Source organism: Macrobrachium rosenbergii, chromosome 3 (assembly GCF_040412425.1).
Source record: "Macrobrachium rosenbergii isolate ZJJX-2024 chromosome 3, ASM4041242v1, whole genome shotgun sequence".
Taxonomy (NCBI): domain Eukaryota; kingdom Metazoa; phylum Arthropoda; class Malacostraca; order Decapoda; family Palaemonidae; genus Macrobrachium; species Macrobrachium rosenbergii.
The window spans coordinates 2110001-2134000 of NC_089743.1; the positions used below are offsets into that span (position 1 = coordinate 2110001).

The window sequence follows — 24000 nt, forward strand, 5'->3', positions numbered from 1 at the left end:
GTGCCCACCTCCTGCTGCCGCCAGGTATTCGACGTCATCCACGGGCTGTCCCACCCCTCCGGCAGGACGACGGCCAAGCTGCTGGCAGAGAAGTTCGTCTGGCACGGAGTGCAGAAGGACGCAAGGACCTGGGCGAGGCAGTGCCTGCAGTGCCAAACCAGCAAAGTGGGGCGTCACACAGAGTCTGGAGTTGGCAAGTTTCCGCAGCCAGGGCGGTGGTTCGGCCATGTTCACAGCGACGTTGTCGGGCCCCTTCCCCCGTCAGGCGGGGCCAGATATCTCCTGACGGTGGTCGACCGCTCAACAAGGTGGCCCGAAGCCACGCCCATGCAAGAAGCCACAGCCAGCGCGTGCGCCAAGGCCCTACTCTCCAGTTGGATCAGGCGCTTCAGCGTCCCTGACCACATTACAACCGACAGGGGCCCCGTCTTCCTGTCAGAATTGTGGTCCTCCCTGGCACATCTGCTGGGGACAGCTCATCACACCACCATGGCCTACAACCCCGCAGCCAATGGCTTGGTCGAGCAGTTTCACAGATCCCTGAAGGCATCCCTCATGGCCCGCTGCACCGCTGAGGATTGGAAATACCAGCTGCTGTGGGTCCTCCTCGGGCTGAGAACCGTCCCCAGGGCCGACGGCGCCCCGTCCGCAGCTGAGAGAACCTACGGTGAGCCCCTCGTGGTCCCGGGCGAGCTAGTTACAGAGGACCACTGCAACCCATCTGTCCAGAGGCTTCGCGACATAGTCGGCAAGTTCGCCCCCTGCAAGCGGACATATACCGACAGGTCGGTCACCTTCACTTCGCCTGGCTTGTCCTCCACCACCCATGTCTTCATCAGGGATGAAACTGTCCGCCCGCCACTGACCAGGCCCTACAAGGGGCCATTCCACGTGCTGGAGAGGAACAACAAGGCGTTCCTGCTTGCCCTTCATGGGAAGAACGACTGGGTAGACCTCATCAAACCCGCCCTCCTGGAGGAGGACACAGACGTCACCACACCGCACCCTCCACCTGGACAGTCGTCGCCGCAGCCGGCCCCCATAAGAAGCGGGCATGCGGCCGCCCCTGAAAAACACCCGCCCACACCAGCAGCCAGCCGCCCCCACACACAGGGTGTTTCCCAATGTCCTCATGTAGCCCTGACACCCTTCAGCGCCCCAGCAGATACGCCGACTAATCAGACGTTACCCACGTCTTGGGGGGGGAGTATTTGTAAAGTCTCTGCTGAGCGAGTTTTCTATGGTGACGTCCCATTTTCTTTGCCTCTACAATTCGTCACACCTGGCATGACGGGTCACGCCGATCCAATCATTTAAATTATGTATATAATTATTCACCTGTCTCCAATTCGTATATCATGTAATCTTCTTTCGCAGGCATCAGATTGTATTCAACTCTGTTTCTGTCCATTTGTATGATTCAAAGTGTATTCGTTCACTGTATTTATTGTTAATTATTATCGACCTCAGATCACCCTTGTTCTCATTGTGTTCCACAGCGTGACGTCAGTCTGCCGCTATATAAACCGCCTGGGTCACCAATAAATCGGCAGCAAATTTTTCCTGCTCGTTTCTTTTGCACCTCTTATAAGCCATGCCACTAGAGTCAAAGAAGACGGTCAGCATGACTTTGACACTGCTGCAAACCTGCCTTGCTTTTTTTTTGTCCTCGGGGATATTGGGTGCTTCCATTGTGATGTCTGCAACTTGGTGTCTGGGTTGTACTCATACCCATAAACCCAGCACTTATTGCCAGTGATCACTGTGTTCAGGAAGTTGGGATTACTGTTCACAGTCTGCAGCATGTCCTGTGTGATCTTCAAAATGAATTGCTTCTGCTCAGTTGTTAGCAGCTCTGGCACGAACTTCGCTGAGATTCTCCTGAAGCCCAAATCCTCAGTCAAAATGGAATTAACGGATCCAGTACTGATGCTTACCTCATCTGCAAGTTCTCTGATCATAATTTGATGATCCTGCATCACCAGGGTCCTCACTTGGTCAATTATGATCTAATTTCTGGATGTTGAGGGCCTACCAGAACGTGCTTCACTCTCCACTAACGTGTAACCATGTTTGGAGTGGTTGTACCACTCCGTTATCTGTGTGGTGTTCATTGCTCCGCCGTCCCCAAAGGCCTGTTGAATCTTACAGATCATTTCCACTTGGGAATCACTAAGCTTTACACAAATTTTAATGCAGCAGGATTGTTCAAGTTTATATATATATATATATATTTATATATATATATATATATATATATATATATATATATATATATATATATATATATATATATATATGTATATATATATATATACATATGTATACATATGTATATATAATATATAATATACATACATACATATATATATATATATATATGTATGTATATAATCATATATATGTATATATATATATATATATATATATATATACTGTATATATGTAATAAAAGAAGCCCATAAAAATGCCAAAAGGTTGAAAGTTAATGCTATATATTCCAGAAAACAATTGTCTCCCTCTACAAGCAGGTAATGAATGAAGTAAGAGTTACAGAAAAGCGGTATTTATACCAAGAGTTCCAGAGGTCAGCTGTTATGTCACTCCAATTGACAGCTTCTTAATATTCTTAATCACTGGTGGGAGGAAGATTTTATCTATAATATCTGAGTCCCAAGCTCCTTTGTTTAATCAGTGCTGATTCTACCATCTGGCTTTTGAACCGACAATTGCTGCTATAAATTGTACATGACAAATTCCACTTTATTCTGAGCTCTGTTGGCCATGCCTTACTGAACGTTTATGTTGTATTAATCTCTGGGGGGGAGTGATTAACCGGTAAAACTGATGTAGTATTGGTCACAGTCGAGGCAAGGGATTTCGTATACGAAATCCTTTGTTTTGACTGTGACCAATCCTACATTCAACCAATCATCTTCCAGTTACCCTCCACTTTCGAGTGTATTTTCGCCAAATTAAAAAAATTTGAGTATTATTATTACAGAGTACCCTTCATGAAATTATGGATGTTGAAACCTCTGATTTTTAGCTGAAAGTTTTCCTGTAACTCCATCCTAAATACTACCTCGAGAGAATTTTAACTACTTCTAGAAGTAGCCTATTTCCACAAGCCAAACCAAAAGTATTTTCAAATCTTCTCATACGACCTTGTGGGGGGCAGTGAACCAAATTTTTGCAGTCCCAGAGAAATGTTTAATCTATATAAGCAGTATCCCTGTTTAATCAGTCCAAGGAATACATCCATGATTCTTACTATAAGATCCCAATGCAATTTTTAATCTCTTGTTAGTCCTTCGAACTCTTGGGTACTATAGTACACATTCTGTCTCCAGAAGTTCTGTAGCTCTACCAAAACCCGAATCTATTCATCTCTTCTATGAGGCAGCAGCTATGAAAGCTCTCTGACCTAAATAGACATTCAGGCCATAGTAAAGTAATGGGCTCTTGATGAAACAAATAACATTTATTGAAACTCTATTTTACGTTACAATAACTGTTGGCTAGAACTACAGAATCTCTTAATCTGTGCAGTGTTTGAATGTTTGTATGAATGCAAATAATGTAGCTATGTATAACAAAAATTACGTTTTGAAAAGAACGTTTCTTGAATAAAAGTTTTCAGAAATTGGATGCTTTCTTTTGAGTTCCTAACATCTGTAAGCTAAGAGTTGTTTCTAAAAGTTTTCTTCGATTAAATTTCACAGCAATCTGTTCAATAAACAATATATGCTGCCTTTAAAATATTTTATGCGAAACATTAGGATTTGGTAACCTCTCCCAACTCAGCTGCGAGCGGCCTGTTTATGAATGCTTCACCCGATTTGACAGTGTAGTCTTTATTTCATGCCATCAATACTTAGCATAATAACAGTGACCATCACTGTGTTTCAGCAACAAAGATTTAACTAAGGGTCAATGGAGAGTATGGGTCATTTGACAATCCTACTCTTAATTGAAGCAGAAAAGTGTAAGGATTTCCAGATATCTATCACCATCAAGGCTCCTATGGGCACCCAGTGTTATGAAGACACTAATGGTTCTATTCTGGACCCAGCAGTAGCGGTTCCCAATCCAGTTAAGACTTTGTGGAAATGCTCCCTCAAGCAGCAAGATATTGCAACATTAGCAGCCATTAATATGCTGGCACAAGAAACTGGATACCCTCAACCTTCATACTTGTACCTTATCAAGTGAGAACTTACTAATTACGGATATCAGGATCAAGTTGACCGAGACTATTGCTAAGCCAGGAAGGAAGCCATTTGCCAATATATATACACCAATTAAATTAGCAACTCTGCTGAAATTAGCAGAATGGAGGTTTTACCAATCACCTTTCAACCCCTGTACCTCTGGCAGCACACTGATTAGTATTGTATTTGTCCTGTTGCTTAGCTGTTTGCGTCATCTTATAGGACCACATATGAACATTAGTCCAAATTAATAGCATAACTCTTAGTATATCACTGGGAATGGGAAATCTGTAAAAAAATGGAGGAAGACTTTTTTTTAGTTCTTCACTAGGAATAGGAAATCTATACAAAAATTGAAGGAAGACTTTTTACAGGTGCTAGCAAGCCACCTGGTTGGTACCTTGCCTTGATCCTGGAACACGAGTACTTTGCTCATGAATCTGTGGAAAGTGGTCCATTTGAGAACCTAACACTGAGATAAGTACTTTATTTTTCAGGGACCCTATGTTTCCACCTGATGATCTAATGAATCTAGGCCATTTTTAATACAGTTATCCATTCAAGTTAGGCAGAATTTTTATTTTTTGTATACATACCAGATTTTACTTACAGGACACAGAAAATTTATTTAATATAAGCACTCAGATAATTAACTGCTACCTAGACCTAGAGGATCTCTTCATCTGCGGAGTACCTGAAAGTTTTTAGAAAAACGTAAACAGTTATAACACCGTAATAGATTTGTACATAGACAAATTTAATTCTGAAAAAAAAATTTTTTGAGAAATTTTATTTTTTCTTGAGAGCTCCTGAACATCTGTCAACCTACAGTTGTTTCAGCAGGTGTCCTTTGATCACATTTCATAAAAATATTTGCAGTATACTTAGTAGTGCCTTTGGAATAATTTTTGTGAAAAAGTGAGGTTAAATGCCTTCCTCCATCTCAGTTGGCAGCTGTGCAATACTTCCTTTTTTTTCGTCAACAATACTTCACTACGTAAGTCTTCTCTACTCATTCGTTATCAGCTACACCCTGGTTTCTTAAATTTTGTTGAGCAAATTTAATTGTTACATCTTGTGGAATCTCAGTACCGCTTCTCCTTCCCATTCTCTGTTGAAAGTCATATATTTACTCTTTCCCTCAGAAACAACTGTTGGTTCTTACATGCCCATTTAGGTCTCATCCCACGATTATACCCTCTGCTTGTGACACCTCTGTCCCACCAGATCCTATGTTTCTCTACACCACCACCTTTTGGGTCTCTGATCCTTTGAATCTGACCCTATGCACACAATGTTCAATTAGTTTATGTTACATCTAAACAACACTGCCCCACTCTTTCTTAACGCTGTTCAAGCATTTACTCTAGGGTACTCATTTTCACTGAACTTGATTCATTTTTATTTTCACCAGGATTCTTTTCACCCTAGACCTACTTAAAGGCTGCCGGACACTAAGGCCATTTTGTATGAAGAACGCTGTTCTTTTTTTTTTTTTTTTACCCCAAAAGGCCTTGAAACCCTTTTTTTTGTGTGAGTGTATTTTTTTCACATCCTACATAAGCAAGCTCCTCTACCAACCCGATCTTTATCTTGAATTCTCACTCCATAATGTATATTATCCAACATTTCCCGTGTGACATCTCAACAGCTATTACAATTTGTATTTCTAAAAAACGTTCTTATTGATTTCAACCTCTGTTTTGCTTTCTCTTCAGAAGAGAGCAGATAAAGTTCCCCTTTCCAAATTGGCAAATACACTCATTAATTTTCTATTCCTTTTGATTAAGACAGCCAATAGAACAATTACAGTACTAAAGCATTTACTGTGCATGTTTTAAAATGAGGCTTAAATTGACTTAGTAACATACCGTATAAACTGGAACTGGTATGAAAACCCATAGGTTTACAGTCTCTGATCAGATACTGAATGTGTGAGCAGGACTGACTGTTATTTCTTTCCTGGTGGATTTTCTTTTATTCCGGAGTTACCAGTTATTTCATTTAATAGAATTATACTGAAATAGATCAAAATTTACATTTGAAAGTTATATGCCAGAGGTTATTCATAAATTCTCACTTATTGGTTGTACATCTTGTATATATACCACAAACTGAGAATATATGACTGACGAGTTTCATATAAATTGTTTGCATATATCTTAGAGAAAAAAACAAGAATATAGCAATGCTGTATTTTTTCAAGTGATTACATCTATTATTGCATCAAGCAGTAACACAAGCAGAAATAAAACAGTCAAAAGCATTGTGCATTTAATGCCGACCTAGGCTCACGTTATACTTAGGAGATTTTTACTGTTCACTCTACAGGTACTAATACCCATGTGGAAAAGTACTACTCACATATACAATACATTAGCCCTTTTTCCAGTGAAAAATGAGCCAATATATCAAGGGTACAGAAAAACAGAAGTAAAAAGTGTAACTCACAATTCAAATAAATGTTATGAATAAAATCTTTAATCAATAAGTCACTCCTCTACAATTTTCATTAAAGGCCTCACTGAATTCTGAGGGCATAAGAAAACACCTAATCTAATTTACAAAAGTATATTATCACCTCTGAGCCAGCCCTATGATAGCCTAAACTTTAGTTCACAAGCCTATTTTCGATTGATTAATAACCTTTAAAAAATCAGCACAGTAAATTGTGTGCTTTACAATTATCACAATTTTCATGAAAAACATTCACACACTTACCTCAGTTCAGTGCTGTTTTTTAGGGCATTGCCCTGTTCTTGCTATGAAATATCATGGCTCATGAACAATGATAACATTTTCTATACTGTATATGGATAAAAGTACAGTATTTATCATGCACAGTGTTTGTACACAAGAATGATACAGTGCTTTATTTAAAGGATCTCAAATCAGCATCAGCATAATCATACCTTTATATCTATGTTTTTGGTTATATTTTCTATTTTAGCACAGAGTATAGAGTGCCAGTCTTCACCTTTCCTCATCCAGAGGAATTTTGTTGGAAGATCTTGCAAGTGCTCCACTCCATCTGTAATCGGATAAATATCAGCCTTTGCTACTGCCTCCGGGAATTTTGCTGGTGATGCTGTTGCAATGAAACCCCTTGTTGCATCTGAATTTCTGAAACATCACAAATTTTAAAAGTAATTTGCATTTTCCAAACATACAAACCTGAAGTCTTTATATAGGATTTAGCTTGAGGACACGAACTGGAATGGGTATTTAACTTTCAGATAAGATCTTTATCTACCAACGGTAGGAGGAAGCCCGTCCACTCATCGGTCTGCACTCCACTTTGCTTTTTGGCCCAGGTATCAGAATGAGGGGTGGCTGAGGTGGGCCGTAAATGTAAAGGCTTCAGGTTTGTGTGTTAGGAAAAATACAAATTACTTAAAAATTTTGCTATTTGTCCCTCACATATACAAACCTTCGGTCTTTACATACGAGACTTACCCAGTTGAGGGTGGAGTCTGAGTAAATCTCTGAACCGACAGGTTGGTTCTACCCACCCAGAAATACCTTCCTGGTCTGGAGAAGCTGAAGAAGGAATCCCACACCTCTAGCTTGTTGGACATACATAATATGGGATGTTGCAACTGCTAGACTTCTAGGCTTAAAGTAATGAGTTGCGTCATTACTTTGAAAAAAGGCTTGGAAGACTCCAAGAGTGTCGGAGAAAACAAAACTTAATGATAAATTACAGTTCTTCATGAATATTAAAATTGGGGTGATTGAAAATGTAGAAGATTCTGGCAAAATTTCCTTCATCGGTTTGTTTCCAAAAGTTGATAATTGCTGTTGGTTATATTTTGGACATTCACACAATACATGTTTGACTGTTATTATCACTTAGCATTTTGAGCATACGGGAGGAGGGTTATGTTGACTGTTCATGAAGTTTCATTGTGTCAAATGAGTATGGTCTATTCGCAGAAGCGTCAGAATTACTTGATGAACATTTTCCAACACAGGAGTTTATCTGTTTCAGTTTATTATTGATAGGTTCCTCATTCCATATATTTTGCTATTTATTTACAATAATTGTTTTTATATACTGTATCTTATATAATCAATAATAGGGATGTTTACATTTGCTCTTGTCATGTGGACTGCTCCTTTAGCTACTTTATCAGCCTCTTCTTTTCCTTTAATCCCTACATGGACCGGAATCCAACATATTTCAATATTTTTCCCATTATTATACAGTTGTGGCGTTCAAACTTAATCTGCTGTACAATACTATTTTTAGGTAGTAATTTTGAACGACTTCTATAGCACTTTCGAGTCTCAAAAATCACAAATTTATTGAGATACTTCCTCTATAATTTTGATGGTTAATGCGATTCCACACAGCTCTGCTGTGAAGACTGAGGCATTACTAGGTAAAGAGAATAATACGTTTTGTCTTGGGATACTGCAGCATATCCTACTTTGTATCTTGATTTAGACCCGTCTGTGTACATTGCGTAATGTGAACTTTTTCGTATTATATGATCTATACTTTTTTGTCCACGGTGTTCTGGGATATATGAGCAACTTTTTTCATAAATATTTCAAGTGTGTGCAAATCTTTACTTCATTCAGAGTCCAATGCGTTAGTAATTTTACTGTTGAAGGTACTTGTAGATTTATATGCGGAAAGTCAAACAATCTATTAATTCTAATTGGGAAAGGTGGTGAATGACTGTTTATAAATATATCCCTTAGATCAAATATATTTTTTGTTGGTGAATCACTTGTCTTGATTCTTAATGCACTTTTCAGTGGAAGTTCGCCACATTCAACTTGTACAGAGGAGACCGGTGAGGGTCTAAATGCCCCTGTGCATATTCTTAGGCCTTCATTGTGAACTGGATCTAATATTTTCAGTGCTGCTTCTGATGCTGAACCATTTAGTTCACTTCTGTAATCAATGATTGACAACACTGTTGCCTTATACAGTGTAGTAAGAGTATGTCTATCAGCTCCCAATTTGTGTGTGAGTTTTTTAATTAGATTTAAAGCTCTTTTGCATTTTGATTTTATGTAAGTTATATAGGCTTTCCAATTCAGGTGTGCATCAAATATCAATCCTGAAAATTTTGCAGAAGCATCCATATAAAGGTTGCTTTTAATTCCAATATAATTAATTATTAATGTAAACAGAGTTCCACCAAGGATGCTTCTTTGTGGAATTCCATTTTCAAGTGGAAATATTTCTGAAAAAACATTCTCTATTCTCACCTGAAAAGTGCTATCAGTTATAAGTTTTTAATAAATTCAGGAAGATGGCTATGTATGTTATTATTAGCCTATTTAATGTTTTTAATATTGCATACCTTCTTGTGGTGTCGTATGCCTTTTGAATATCAAAAAAGACAGCTACTGTAATTTGTTTTCTTTCAAATCTTCTTCGTATGTGATCTTCCAAATTAGACAGAGACTCTAATGTAGATCTATTATGTTGTAAACCAAATTGGGTGGGACTCAAAATTTTATTTTCAAGAATGTGCCACGTTAGTCGTGAATTTGCCATTTTCTCCAGCAACTTGCATCAGCAATTTGTTAAACGAAATTGGTATAAAATTATTCACATTTCTAGGATCCTTTCCAGGTTTGGGTATAGAAATTATTATCGCATTTCCCCGTTCATATGGTAACAAGTTTCGGAGTCATAAATGATTGTGAAATTTTAATAAGTACAATTTTGCCAAATGTGCTACATGACAAATCATTTAGTATTATCATCGCCATAGAGCAGATTTATAATCATGTTCAAGAGAGCATACCTAACTCTTCCATACTGAAATTTCTTATCTGTAATATAGCATCTTCCTTGTCTCAAAATTAAGTATTATATATTCTGCTTATTCTGTATTTTTAAAATTTTTATTCAAATTAAATCAATGCTGTAATTATTTTAAGCAAACTTCCCAAAGTAATATTACTAATTCTGAAGGGATTAAAAATTTTAGGCCATTATCTAACTGTTTATCTAAGGTGATCTAATGTTTGTTCCATTTATTTTCAGAACTTTTCCCCTTTTTTAATTATTTGTTCCAGCTTATTCCTCATAAATCGCTATTATTTTACCTTTTATGACATCCTTTCTAAATTTGGCTAATGTTTTATTATATAAAAGGTTTTAATGCATCTATTTCTAATAATATAATTGTCATTCTTAATATGTTTTCTTCTAGGAATGGTTTTGATTTATTTATTTTACTGAATCTTCTGTTTGGAGTATCTAACCTTTTTGCCAAAGATGTTTTTCTTGTATTAATCCAGATGGATCATCTGTTTTTTATTATGAGGTTTTGAATGAGGAATAGCTTTGTCTGCTGCATTTTTAATGAAAGACACAAAGAATTCGTTAGTCTCTTTGATTCTCACACATGTATATGGTACAGGCATATTTGGTATGGATTCAAAAAAATTTCTAAGTATGAGTTAAAATTTCCTATAATATTTATAAACTGCTTTTGCATGTAACAATGTGGAGAGTATGGTTTTGGTTTATTATTTATCCGGGATATTATTATGGGAAAATGATCACTTGAGTAGGAGTCATCACATGTATTCCAATCTAGTTTGTTAACTATATTTGTTGAACAAAGGGTGACATCTATTGAGGAAAAGGCTTCTCTGTCTGAAGAGAGAGAGAGAGGTAAAAGAGAAAAAGGAGGAGACGAGTCCCTCACACACCTTTCCCACTTACTGAACACCTCAGACGGGATACACGTGTCCCCTAAGGGAGCCAGATGAGCCACAAAGCTTGTCCAAAAGACTTATGGGCAAATTCCAAAGATAATACAAGGTAAATGTGGTCTGGTGCAACCATATACCTGCTTGTATTGCCTGGTGAACCAACAGGTTCTTCCGGAATGCAAGGGACAGGGCGATGCCCCTAACTTTGTGATCTCTAATTGGATAGTGAAAAAGTAATCATGTACAAACCTCTTGTGTTTGACAGTGTCAACATTTTTTGCGCGGTAACTGAGACTCTAAAGGAATCTCAGGACGCCACCATTTCTTCAAGTGTGTTACACATTCTATAATAATAATATACTGTAATTACAAAATTTATACATTTCTATAGTAAATTATGTGAGATTTTAAACAAACAAATATCATCCCCGATCTTTTGTGGAAGCTTTGAAGGGGCAAGGACAAACCTGTCAAATATGTCAAATTACTCAACATTTTCTGACCACAAGGGTAAAAGATGTTGCCATAGAAAGGATACTGAAAAATCTCTCTCTCTCTCTCTCACCAAAGGGTAGAATTGTGAGAAATGGATTGATAGATAGATTATTAGATGCTTAGTTCAGACCTTCTCTTCTCTTCTCTCTCTCTTGTTCATAGTGTACGCATTTCTCTGTAATGTCATTTACTCTCTGAGTGAAAAAGAAAATTGCATCCCATGAATTAAGGGTAATGTTAGTATACTAAACTGTATACTCAATTTTAATGTTAACCATTTATTTCTTTTTTAAGGGTAATGTACTAAGCTAACTTTTAAATGAAATTACAGTAACTTTAATTTCATTTAAAAGCTTAATACTTGGGAGCATGATTAGGGTCATATTTAGTGTTTAAACTCTAGAAATAAGCATTTATTAGCACTTTTAATGACCCTGCTAAATTTACACAAATCTTCGACATGCGTGAGGCTTAAGTTCAATGGTTATTGCAGTTCGAATAATATTGTACTGTACAGTGTATATATATGTATGTATATATGTATATGTATATATATATATATATATATATATATATATATATATATATATATATATATATATATATATATATATACTGTATATGTGTGTATATATATATATATTTAGTCATTTCTTTCATGAGAGTCCTTTTAAACTTATTTTTTTTTAAATTCCTATCTAATTTCATTACGGTATCAATAACCTAGCTGTTATGATGCCAGTTTCAATAGCCACAAATCAATCTTCCTTGAGACCATTAAAATTATGTATCGTTCTAATGCTCTCCGCAACAGGCCTCTGCAACTCAGCAGAGCCCTAGCAATCTCTTTATCATTTGGCGTACATCCTATCCCGTCTGAGAACCGGATCAGGAATATAGGCCTCAGTGTAACAGGCCAGGAAGGGAGCAAGAACATTCTCAGTTGCAAGCCCTGAACCTGTCTGGCTCCCAACACCTGGGAATAAAATTCTAAGGAGGAGGAGGAGGAGACAAGTGAGAGATCACACGCACCTATGCCTGGCCTGCCAAAGACCAAAGTTCCGGCAGGTAGGTAAAGCCATGGGCAGTCGTCAACCTGCGGTGACATTGTCTGCCTGAATTGAAGAGACCAGTCTTGCTTACACAAACGTGAGCAGGGGCTGTTCCCCATCCGCACTTCAATCTACTTTGAAGCTGAGACTTACTTCTACCAGAGAAGAGGACTGAGCAGGGGACCTCCTCTTGCCATACCAGAGTGAACGGGCTGGTCACCGGGCCACCATCCCAGAACCTCTTGAAGAGTGGGAAGGGGTGAGTGATCACCTTCATGCTCTGTGCTCACCTTTACTTGCTGGCTTGCGATGGCAGCTGGGACTGGGTCCGTAGACCAAGGACCCTTGCTGACCTTGGTAGACAGGCTACCGGGGCTGGTACCAGTGTGGGGATAGTACCAGCAGCTGGGGCAGGCAGGCCACCGGGGCCAGTACCAGTATACCGGAAGTCTGAAAAACCCTGGGTAGTGGTTGCACCTGTGCACTTGGCAACGGGAGCAGCAGTGCTGCAGTACCGCTAGCAAGAGACCAAAGATGGTACCAATAGCCCGAGTAGGTGGCCTACTGGGGCTGGTACCAGTACACCGGGGGACCAAATAACCCCAGGTAGCAGTTGTACCCGTGCGCTCAGCAACGGGAACATCTGTACCACTAGTGAGAGACCAGGGCTGGTACTGAAAGCCCTGGTAGGAGGCCTACTGGCGCCGGTACCAGCACACTGGAGGTCCAGGCAACAGGCAGAGGTACCATCAGTGACAGACCACACCTGGTACCGGTAGCCCAGGTAAGTGCGCTACCAAGGCCAGTACCGGTGGTCCAAGTAGGCATGCTATCAGGGCCGATACCGGTACACAGTGGTTCTGGAGAACCCCACGTAGCAGTTGCACCCAAGTGCTAGGCAATGGGAGCAGTGGTACTGCCTCTAGTAAGACACCTTCAGCCCCTCAGCAAAAGGAGAGTTACCTGCTGGAAGCTCTACAAGACTTCCCATGGGAGAATGAGGTAACCTTCCTTTTCTTCTGCTTGCTAGCTTTGGAAGAAGAAGGGGAGGAGGTGACAGCACTTGATGACAAAGACGACAATGATGACTTCCTTCTTCTCTTCTTGATTTTGCTGAGCATGCCTTTGACAGCAGTGTGTACAGGAGAACATCACTCATAGATGATGTATATGGCAGTACCTGGGAACACAATCGCGATGCTGCAGGGGGGGTTACAAAGGAAGAAGATGCTAGCAGACACCGTGGCCAGTAAGACGTCCCAGGCACGGTCACAGCGATACCAGCAAGCCCTTCATAGCCTATGAGTGATCAATAAGTTCAAAAGACACTTGGCTCTCCTGAGAGGGCTAGAAAGGCACATGAATCTTTTAAGACCCTCATCTTCCACAATACCTGAAAAAGAAGTTGGATTAGATTGTTTTATTTACACTCATGTTAGAGTGTGACATACAAAAATAAATGATGATCAACCTAACAGAAAAGGGAAACCGAATACACATTTTGTCCTCCCCTGGACAGTGCCTAAATCAGCGTATTTCCTCTCGAAAAAGTGCTAAAGTGACAGAGGAGTTTGTATTTATATATAACAACAAACAACAATCACATAAAAATTTTCAACAAAAATCATAAAATAGAAAGTAAACAGCAGTCAGGCATAGAAGCGCAGAGATGTCTTCACATGACAGCAGCCGAAAACAAAGTGGAGTGGGGGGGGCTTCCCCCTACCACCGGTAGTTAACAACTTTGTCTGAAATTTAAGCAGCTGCTCAACTCACATCCACAAGCTAAGTCCTATGTAAAGACCAAAGGTTTGTATTTCTGTAGGAACAAAATTGCTTTTAATACATTAGTGTCATGTATTAACATTCTGTAATGACTTTCAAACTTCCAAGTTTAACATTTAATTCCAACAGAATATTTTAAAATACACACCTCAATAAAAAAAAGACTGCTTTCACTACCTTTCTGTGTCACTGACAAGAAGATTAACTTACTAGTGTACAAGATATGATCAAAGGTTTCCAGGCTATGCTTATAACAAAATAATCAATTTAAATTTTACCATCATAATTATCGAATAATCACCTTTTGCCTAATTAACTGCTCCCACTCTTCTGCAAGGCCTGAAACACAACCATTATGTCCCATTCTTGACATAAGTTGGGCACCGCCTACTTTGCCATGGATCTCCTCCATGGTGTAAAAATGAGCAACCCCTCAGCTTTAATTTCAAATTTGGAAAGAGAAAGTTGTGGGGAGCAAAATGCACAGTAGGGGTGGATGAGTAGGTGTCAGGTGATTATCATGATGGCATAGCTTAAAATCCAGAACATTTTCAATCCACTGTGGGTTGGTACATTGTCATGAAGGAGCTCCCAATTATCATTACACACCAGTTCAGGTCATTTGTGCTAATGTTCTCTCTAAGCCACCTCAGAATATTCCAAATGACAATTACGAATGTCAGCAGCTTCCTTGATGACGATCCTGGAGCATAATTCGTTCAGTTTCTTTAATGTATTCTGGGATCATACTCATGAAAGCCACCCTGACCTCTCGTTTGGCTTCCTGTGATGATCTACACCTTCTAAAGCACATAGTCACGCTGTGTTGGCTGTATATTGACCAGTTTATGTGCAATTCAGGCATTTAAAAAACATATTTTTTTAATTGTCAAATTAATTAATAATCTTTAAAATTTAATTGTTCAATTTTTTATCTTAATGTCCCTGTTCTCTCTCCCATTAACACTAAGTGACTCTCTCATTGCGGGTCTACTGTGGTGAAAGCAATCACCTTGAAGAAAAGGGCTTGACTACATTGTCAGGAAAGTGAGTTTGACAAAGACTGTAGAAAATGAACAACTGCACCTACCTACTCCACCCAGATAAAGCCACATGACTGTTGGCAGATATTTGCGAGAGACTGCTGTACATACAGCATTTTGGACTGTTGATGAAAATTGGTGTGCAGTCTGGTATAGCAGTGCTTGTGAAGAAACTTGAGCTGTCCTTATCAGATTATATTGGTGCAATTACTGAGGTGTAATGGGTGGTCAATAGTTTATGGAGGTGCTTGTCCTTCAGATTTCATGGATTGAACTTGAGCTGTCATACTAGTTCTGTCTGAATGAATACTGATGATAGCTTTACAACCAATTGCACCAACACAATTGCAGATCACTGTGATCCAAATGCACCGTACATCCAAAACGAAAGCAAATTTATGTAAAGCTTTATTCGTCATATGTGCCTGGGATATAGGATTGACTTGGTATTTTCCTGATGGTTGTAACAGTTTTTTCAAAGGTAGGTTTATAGGGTGCTTTTGCCAGTTTGGTGATAAAATCACTGACTTAAGAAAATTATCTTCTGAGAAAATTACCTTTGGGTTAGGGTAAACATGATGGTCATCATAAATTAAATAATAGTGAACTGGTTGACTGATTATAGGTAGGTTTTAGTTTGTTGAATTATTGTCTACAGGAAATCAAAGTTAACCTGTGCTGACTGGAAAATTTTGTAAGAAAAATTAGTAGGAAATAAATCTGGGTTAAGTAGTGATTGCATGATTTATTCCCAAAGGCTACTGGAATGAACCACTGCTCTTCCTCTACACCTCTCAATTAACTTAAACACTTCCTTCCTAACAGGGAACAATGTCATTTCCACAACAAGCTTGCTAAATTTCTTCAAAGGCTTGCTGATGGTTTCCTGAGTTTGACACCCTATTTGATGATTGTCCTCTACTCAAGTTTGAGTTTCATATTCAGATCGCAAATAAGCATGAGCAAAGAATTTTAAAAAATGTATGAAACATACAGTAAGCCCTGAAGTTGACTATAAGGCATCATGGGCTATATGAAGCCTTAAAAGCCACCCCTCTTGCTGCCTGCACATGACCTACAGTGCTCCAATTGGTCAGAAAGTTGTTGGAACTTTCTGATCATAAAGTAACACAGTAAAACATCAGAACAACTACAGTAAAGTGACCATTTCACTCGACCAGGAGTTCTTAATCGTATTAATATTTTCAACAGTAACCAATGACAGAGATGGGGAAAAAATACTTGTGGGGCTCATTATTTTATCAATGACCTGATTTTGCTGTTAAATGCTTAATAAATTATATAACATACTCTACTGATTTACAGTGCTGCACGAAGAGTGCCAAACTGTTAAAAATTATTATCAGTTGCATTATTGTAATACTAATAAAAATTTATCAAACCTTTGGTGATGGTAGTATACTGCTGTTGCTGTGTGTGGACATAAGATATACTTGTTCTCTGCATACACTGTCTTCATTGTTGTGGTTATTGCTGTGTCACTAACAACCATGGAATCTACAAGAAGCAGGATTGTATAGATTAAAAACTTGGCTTTTGTGATTATATATATATATATATTGTATATAGATAAAAAATAGCTTATAATATATATGCACACTTTTTGTACACACACACACACACACACATATATATATATATATATATATATATATATATATATATATATATATATATATATATTATTATATATATATATATATATATATATATATTATATATAATGAAAGTATATATATATATATATATATATATATATATATATATATATATATATATATATATATATATATAATCAGAAAACAAAGCGTCCTTTAATATCAATTCACTCTACCTGAAATAATATATTTTCTATATGTTACCGATCAAGGGAATTTTTTTTTTTAGTTGATAATAAGTCCACAACTCCAGTGAGAATTGAACCAGCGACGGACGAGAATCAGGACTATTGACACTAACGCCAACGGGATGTGATAAATAGTCATGATATATATATACATATATATATATATATATATATATATATATATATATATATATATATATATATATATATATACTGCTAGAATATATATATATATATATATATATATATATACTACAATGCTCCACCCATATTCGTGGGGATGCATACCAGACCCTATGCGAATAGCAAAATCTAAATGCTTAAACACCCCCTCTAAAAATGCTTATAACTGCCTATCTTGAAAGTTCAAACACCAAATGTATACCAAAAATATCCTCCTACATCAAGTATACCCAAACTTGCACTAAACTGTAGTAATTGTTGAAACGATATTATTATTGTCATTTTCAAAATTATCATGTAAAATTTTACCCTTAAAATATATATGTACTTACGATCAGGGCTTTGTAGTGCATAAACCCCAGTCCATTGTTTTCAGGGGCACACATTTTATTTCATTACAAACACTATTCAGGCTGTCCTAAGCTTTTAATGAAAACATTGGTAACCTCACAATTTTATTGTACAGTAAAAATACATCGCACATTAAAAAAACATTTAATACTCGTGACGTATTAAAATCATTAGAACATGAAAGGATCACTGGATGAATGTTGATTAACATTGACAGATGATGAATTAGCTAAAATCCCGATTAATCACAAATGAAGATTGTCTGCACAGCAAAGCAAGGGTCATACTACACCTCTGTTGTGCCTCTTCACCTTCAGGAGTGCCACAAATCACGCAGGTTTAATTTTTCTTCAGGCATGCCAGGAGGGTTGGTTCAGCGATCTGGGAGGCACTATTTTAGGGGTTTAGGGAGGCTTTGGAGGGTCCTTCTTCATATGTTTAATAAACACAGTGATAGGCAGCTGCTGTCCCTGCTTCTTCATGCTGATGAGGGCTTGATTATAGGGCTCCAATGCTGAATCAAGGATATTTGAAAACTTTAAGGAGCGTTCCATATAAGGATCCCATGTTGAAACCATCTCCTGCACCTCCTTAATTAGCCTCTTAATTTGGGACAGATGTTCCAAAGTCAGGCCCTCGTCCTCGTCCTCCTCCTCCTCCTCCTCCTCCTCCTCCTCCTCTGAACCTGTCATGTCTTCTTCCTCGCTGGCAGACTTCGTCAGCTCTTCCAGATCTTGGTCTGTCAGGGGGTCAGAGTGGGCAACAATGAGGGTGCCGACTTCATCCTCGGTGATGTCCTCGAAGCCTTCTCCACCTAGACTCCTCGCCAACTGGACTGCCTTACCAGTGGCCGAATGTTGAATTTCTTCATTGTGAACACACTCTAGCCACAACTTGTTCCAGCACACATTCAGGGTCTCCTTCATTTCCTTCAACAATTGGTCGATGATTGACAGACATATGCCAGTCGTGAATTTAAGCCAATAGTCCTTCAGCTTAAATTCACTTTCAGCGTCCATTGCATTCACAAGGTGCTAGAGGGAGTTCTGGGTGTAGAATGTGTTGAAGGTACGGCTCATGCCCTGGTCCATAGGCTGGAGGAAAGAGGTGGTGTTGGGAGGGAGGAACTCTAGTTGGACACCCTGGTAATAAAGGTCGAGAGGTTGGCCACCAGCATTATATCAACAACACCTTGAACTCCACGCCCAAGTTGCTCAGGTATTGCCTAACTTCAGGGATGAAGCTTTGATGGAACCATTGATCCGTAATGACTTTGGTAATACAAGCCTTGGGGTTATGCATCCTGAACACAGACAGCAACGCCTTGTTCTTATTCTTGAGGGACCTGGGGTTTGCAGCCTTGTAAATAAAGCCTGGTTTCAACATGAAGCCAGCCTCATTCCCACACATTAGGACGGTAACCCTATCCTTCTGGGCCTCAAATCCATAGGCTTTGGCTTCGTCCCTCATGAGGTATGTCTGAGATGGCATCTTTTTCCAGAACAGGCCAGTCACGTCCATATCGAACACCTGTTCTAGATGGTAGCCCTTCTCTTTTATGAGTTTCTTGAAGATCTCCGGATATTTTGCGGCAGCTTCCATATCTGTGGATGCTGTTTCCTCATGCAGAGAAACAGACTTTAGGTGGAACCACTTCTGGAACCGGTGGAACCACCCCTTGCTGGCCTGGAAACCTTGAGGAGCTGATGGTTGTTCTGCTTGTGGCTCTTCCTCCCTCTTCTTCTTCTTCTTTTTCTGGTCCACGTTCATTGAGGCCGAAGAATTCTAATTCCCCTTCATTATTGCCTTCCTGTGCCTGTTCGTCACCACCTTCCTGTGCCTGTATGTCATCACCTTCAGTAGCAATCGTATATTGCTGATTTCGTTGTTGTTGCACTTTTTCACGAATGATGTTGGAGTCGAGGGGGATGTTCTTCTAACAGCAGTCCTTTATCCAAAACACCAGTGCAGATTCCATCTTAACGACTGTCTTACCCCGTACTGTCAAATCTGTTTTTGCACTACCGAAGAAACTCATACTTACAGCCTTACGTATCTCTGCCTCTTTCTTCTTAATGTACCTTACTGTACTTTCATTGACATTAAAATGGCAGCCTACCGCGGCATAACTTTTACCTTCCTTCAACATATCAAGAAGTTTTACCCTCTCACCGAGCTTCATGACTGCCTTCTTGTGTTTAGGCTCTTTGTCAGAAGCCTTAGAAGTAGCAGGGCATTTTGTAGGAGGCATTTTAGGGCAAGATTAGCACTGATACACAAAGATTAAAACCGACACACAAAGATCCGTAATTACACTGAATGAGAAGATGCTATGTACTAAGCAGAGAACTGGCCAAGATGCAATCATGCAGGCTCCCACAATTCCATCTTCCATGAGATGAGATTGAGGATCCAGCCAATCATCACCAAATGTACAGCAAATGAGTGCCAAGGAAAATGAATGGCGCTCCTGGATTGGCTGCTTTGCAGACAACAGCCAATAACGTGTCGAATATCGTTGCACCTGGGTATACAGCACCCCAGGATGCATTTTCTCTCTCTGCCATTCACTCACTTGGGTAAAGCACCTTTTAAGAAAAAAAAATGCATGTTATTGAAATTTTGCTGTGTTTACATTGACATATTACAGTATTGTAATATTTGAAAATTAGTAAATCTTTTTTCATCATAAAAAATGTATTTACATTAGAAACGAAAATATACTTAGTACGTAGACTCTGCAGGCATACATAAACATATGTTCCCTGCCAGTTCCATCGTCCTGCGTATTTTATGCTCTATGTACTGCGTATCATCCTAAAACACTTTATGTACATAATGTTTAAAAATCAACCTGCAACAAACAACAAATCATCTAATAAAATGTACAGTGCGTGAAGAACATCAATGTTATACGTATGCACATTAGTACCATGTGTACATGCCTATGTACGTGTTTACTAATAATCGGCAAATGACCCAGCATCTCAGTTCACTGCTATCTCTCGGTTGTGCATGTTTTGTGTAGGGTACTACGGACTGAGCATATTTTTTGGAATCGTGCCCTAAGATGCCTCCTAAACGCCCTGCTCCTTCTAAGGCTTCTGGCAAAGAGCCTAAGCACCAGAGAAAGATCATGACACTTGAGGAGAGGGCAGACATTACTGTAATGTTACGTAAAGGCAAAAGTCACAGAGAAGCAGCAGCTGTTTATGGCGTGCCTTCAAGTGCAATCACCTTCATCGAGAAGGAATACGAAGATGGTAGAAATCTTGCGATGGCCTTTATTGGAGAACATCTCGCCGCCCTCTCTATCCCACTAACAGACCATGATTTTGAAGAATTTCATGGCCTGTACAAATTTCTTAAGAAAGTCAGGCAGCTGCAGACAATGATAAAGGCATGGGATGATAATGAAGAAAGGGCCAGAAATGTTTCAAATGCCATTAATGAGCCCGTGCAGCTCTACCGTACCACCTTCAGTACCATGTTCAAATGCCTTAACATGACGGCACCTCCCAAAACCCCTGACAAAGTGCCTCCTGAAGAAGGTGAAGAGGCGCCCTCAGAGGAGGTGTAACCCCTTTACTTTCCTGTGCAGCCATATCGTTATCGTCATTCATCGTACAGCACAGCTGATTCATCATCATTTATAATCAACATTCTTCACCGGTGAGTGCCTGTATAATTAATCTTATTATTATTATGTATTATTATTACAGGTAGTAACCAGTGTATAGTACAGTATTACGTATCATTATTATTTAAACTTATTATTTAATATTACTGTACTATTATTATTTAATCTTATTACTGTTATGTACTGTAGCATTATTATTACTGTACATTATTATTTAATGTTATTAAACAGTAAATAATATGAAAATACAGAATATTGCTCTACGGAAAAAAGGAAAAATCTGGGAATAGCGAGTTCCTGCAAATATTTTTATTGATATGTTCCACAGATAAACCCGTGAAGGGACGAGTTTTCCCACAATAACTTTTAGACAAGTTCACAGAAAATCCTGCGAATTGTGAGAATGCAAATACAGGGGTTTACTGTGTTCTATATATATATATATATATATATATATATATATATATATATATATATATATATATATATATATATATATATGTGTGTGTGTTAGCATGTGTATGTGTGTGTATATATATATATACACACACACACACAGCTAAGGGCATCAGAAGGAGACGTCTCATGCATTTCATCTCTACTTGTGCGACGTTTCTGAGGACTAGCCTCATTATCAAGCTGAAAGATAAAAAACTTTAAATAGTGTAAAATTGACAGGACTAATAACATTATACAACATGAAAGTCAATTCATTCACAAAGAAACTATAAAACTAAAAAAGAAAAATACCTCGCACCATTCAAGAGAGAGCAGTGGCGGTCGTTTGACTGCTTAACACTGAAACTAATTGTTTAATAAAAAGTGATTCATAGGTCGCAAGCTGTTGTGGGGGAGACTAGTAAGAATTTTAAATTGTTCATAACTGATGTTTAATTTACATTTATTGGCATGGTTCTAAATATTAGAATAATCAGGGGACGCTAATCGAACACCAGTATAACTGTAGGGAAATTCACCTTGGGTATAATTTTACGGTTAGGAACTTATTTAAATGTTTAAAGAACAGTTTGTTGGGAAAATAATTGTCTAACAATATTTTTGTAGAAACAAGACTTCCTTACGAGTTTCCGACCAGCTCGACGTTAACGTAAAAGCTCCCTGTGGAAGAGGGTATTAAGAGAATTTAATTTAAAATTAAAACAAAAATAACTATGAAAATTACTACCTAAGCCGGTGGATGTCCGTTTTCTAAAAAAAGATGTAAAAAAAAACCCTCATTGTTAAGTAATACCTCAATATCTGAAAATGCCATTTTTTTTTCATACTCAATCGCAAATTTTGTTAGGATGAGCATCACTAGCAAACTGTAGGAAGACATCTGCTTGATCTTTGTTTCTAAATAAAATGAAGGTATTGTCCACGTAACGACTGTAAAACAAATAGTGGGTGACAGGCAAGAAGGCAATTGTCTAGCAATTGCTCCTCTACGTAACACAAAAATATTAGCAAAAACTGGGCCGAAAAGGACTGCCCATTGCCATCCGTCAATTTGGGAATAAGCAATTCCATTAAAAACAAAGGTACTGTCCTGCACAGCCAGATATAACAATTTTCTAAAATTATCCAAACTAAAATCATGAAATAAAATATCGTCATCAGTAAAAATCTTACTTAAAATAACCTGAATAGTTTCTTCCACAGGGATCTCCAAATTTACCATAAAAAATAACAATCTTGGTTCAGCATTTTTTCCTTAAACTCTTTTGAATTTCTTAAATTTAAAAGAGGAACTCAAAATGTTGATAGTTTAGAGCTAGGGTTTCCGTAAATAGTGTTAATATTGGTCTGATGGTAACCCCCCTCTTTGCAGAACCACCAGTACTTTATAAAGATTGATAGAACTCATTACAAATTATTTTAGGGTCTAATAAAGACTTTAAAAACCTGTTAATTTTCTCTTCATTTTTAAAAATAGTTGAAAAGTCATGTTTACTCAGATATTTAAATTTTGTAATAATAATATTTTCCTTTCTACTCAAATCTTCACAATATTAGAATCTTTCTTATTGAAAAAGTGTCCAACTGGTCGTCAGGTTGTTTTGTGTGCTGTGATCTGAACACTTCAATATTAGTTATAAGGTTGGAATTCGACAATCTGGAAATTAGCAGTTCCAGAGAGCCAAAAAACTGATGGCGAGAGGGTTTAAAACAAGGCAAGCGAGAGTCAAGACTGAAATACAATAAGAACTTGTCCTTTCTCGATAGTTCACAATCTGAATAGTTAAAAATAAAAATTTTTTAAACTGAAAGTTTGAAACAGTGATACCTGAATTGTACAATTTTCTATTGTGGACCTCCTGAACAGAAGAGACACGTTGAGAAATAACATTATTAAAATTATGTTTAAAAATAACACGATCAATAAAAGTTAAATTGTTAAAAACATTTGTAGAAAGTCGAGATAGAAATACAACACAAGTGCAAGTCAATTAAAGCACTGTCGGAGAGCTTTAATTGATTTTTACTTGTGTTGTATTTCTAGCTCCAGCAGATCATATTTATGCCAATATGCTTTATCAAAATTGTACTTTATAGTCTGAGTCGGTAATTGGGTTAAGTATGAAATAATCACTGGGTAATCTTCAGCTACAGTCCATTCAAAATTATCTATAATAGATAAGGAACAAATTAATGGCTCGATAGATCAAAATATATCATG

At 38.1% G+C, this 24000-nt stretch overlaps 1 protein-coding gene across 7 annotated transcripts in view; it reads right to left on the reverse strand.

The window, feature by feature from the left end:
* Positions 1 to 6397: 6397 nt before the first annotated feature.
* The window catches only part of LOC136851952 (threonine synthase-like 2), an 81510-nt gene continuing 63907 nt past the window's right edge, over positions 6398 to 24000 (reverse strand). For all 7 annotated transcript variants that reach the window (XM_067126318.1, XM_067126329.1, XM_067126363.1 and 4 more), the window contains 2 exons: positions 16683 to 16797; positions 6398 to 7337 (listed from right to left, as the gene is read on the reverse strand). In XM_067126318.1, the coding sequence (XP_066982419.1) occupies positions 7121 to 7337; positions 16683 to 16797 (332 nt within the window). In that variant the 3' untranslated portion in view covers positions 6398 to 7120. The remainder of the gene's footprint in view (positions 7338 to 16682; positions 16798 to 24000) is intronic.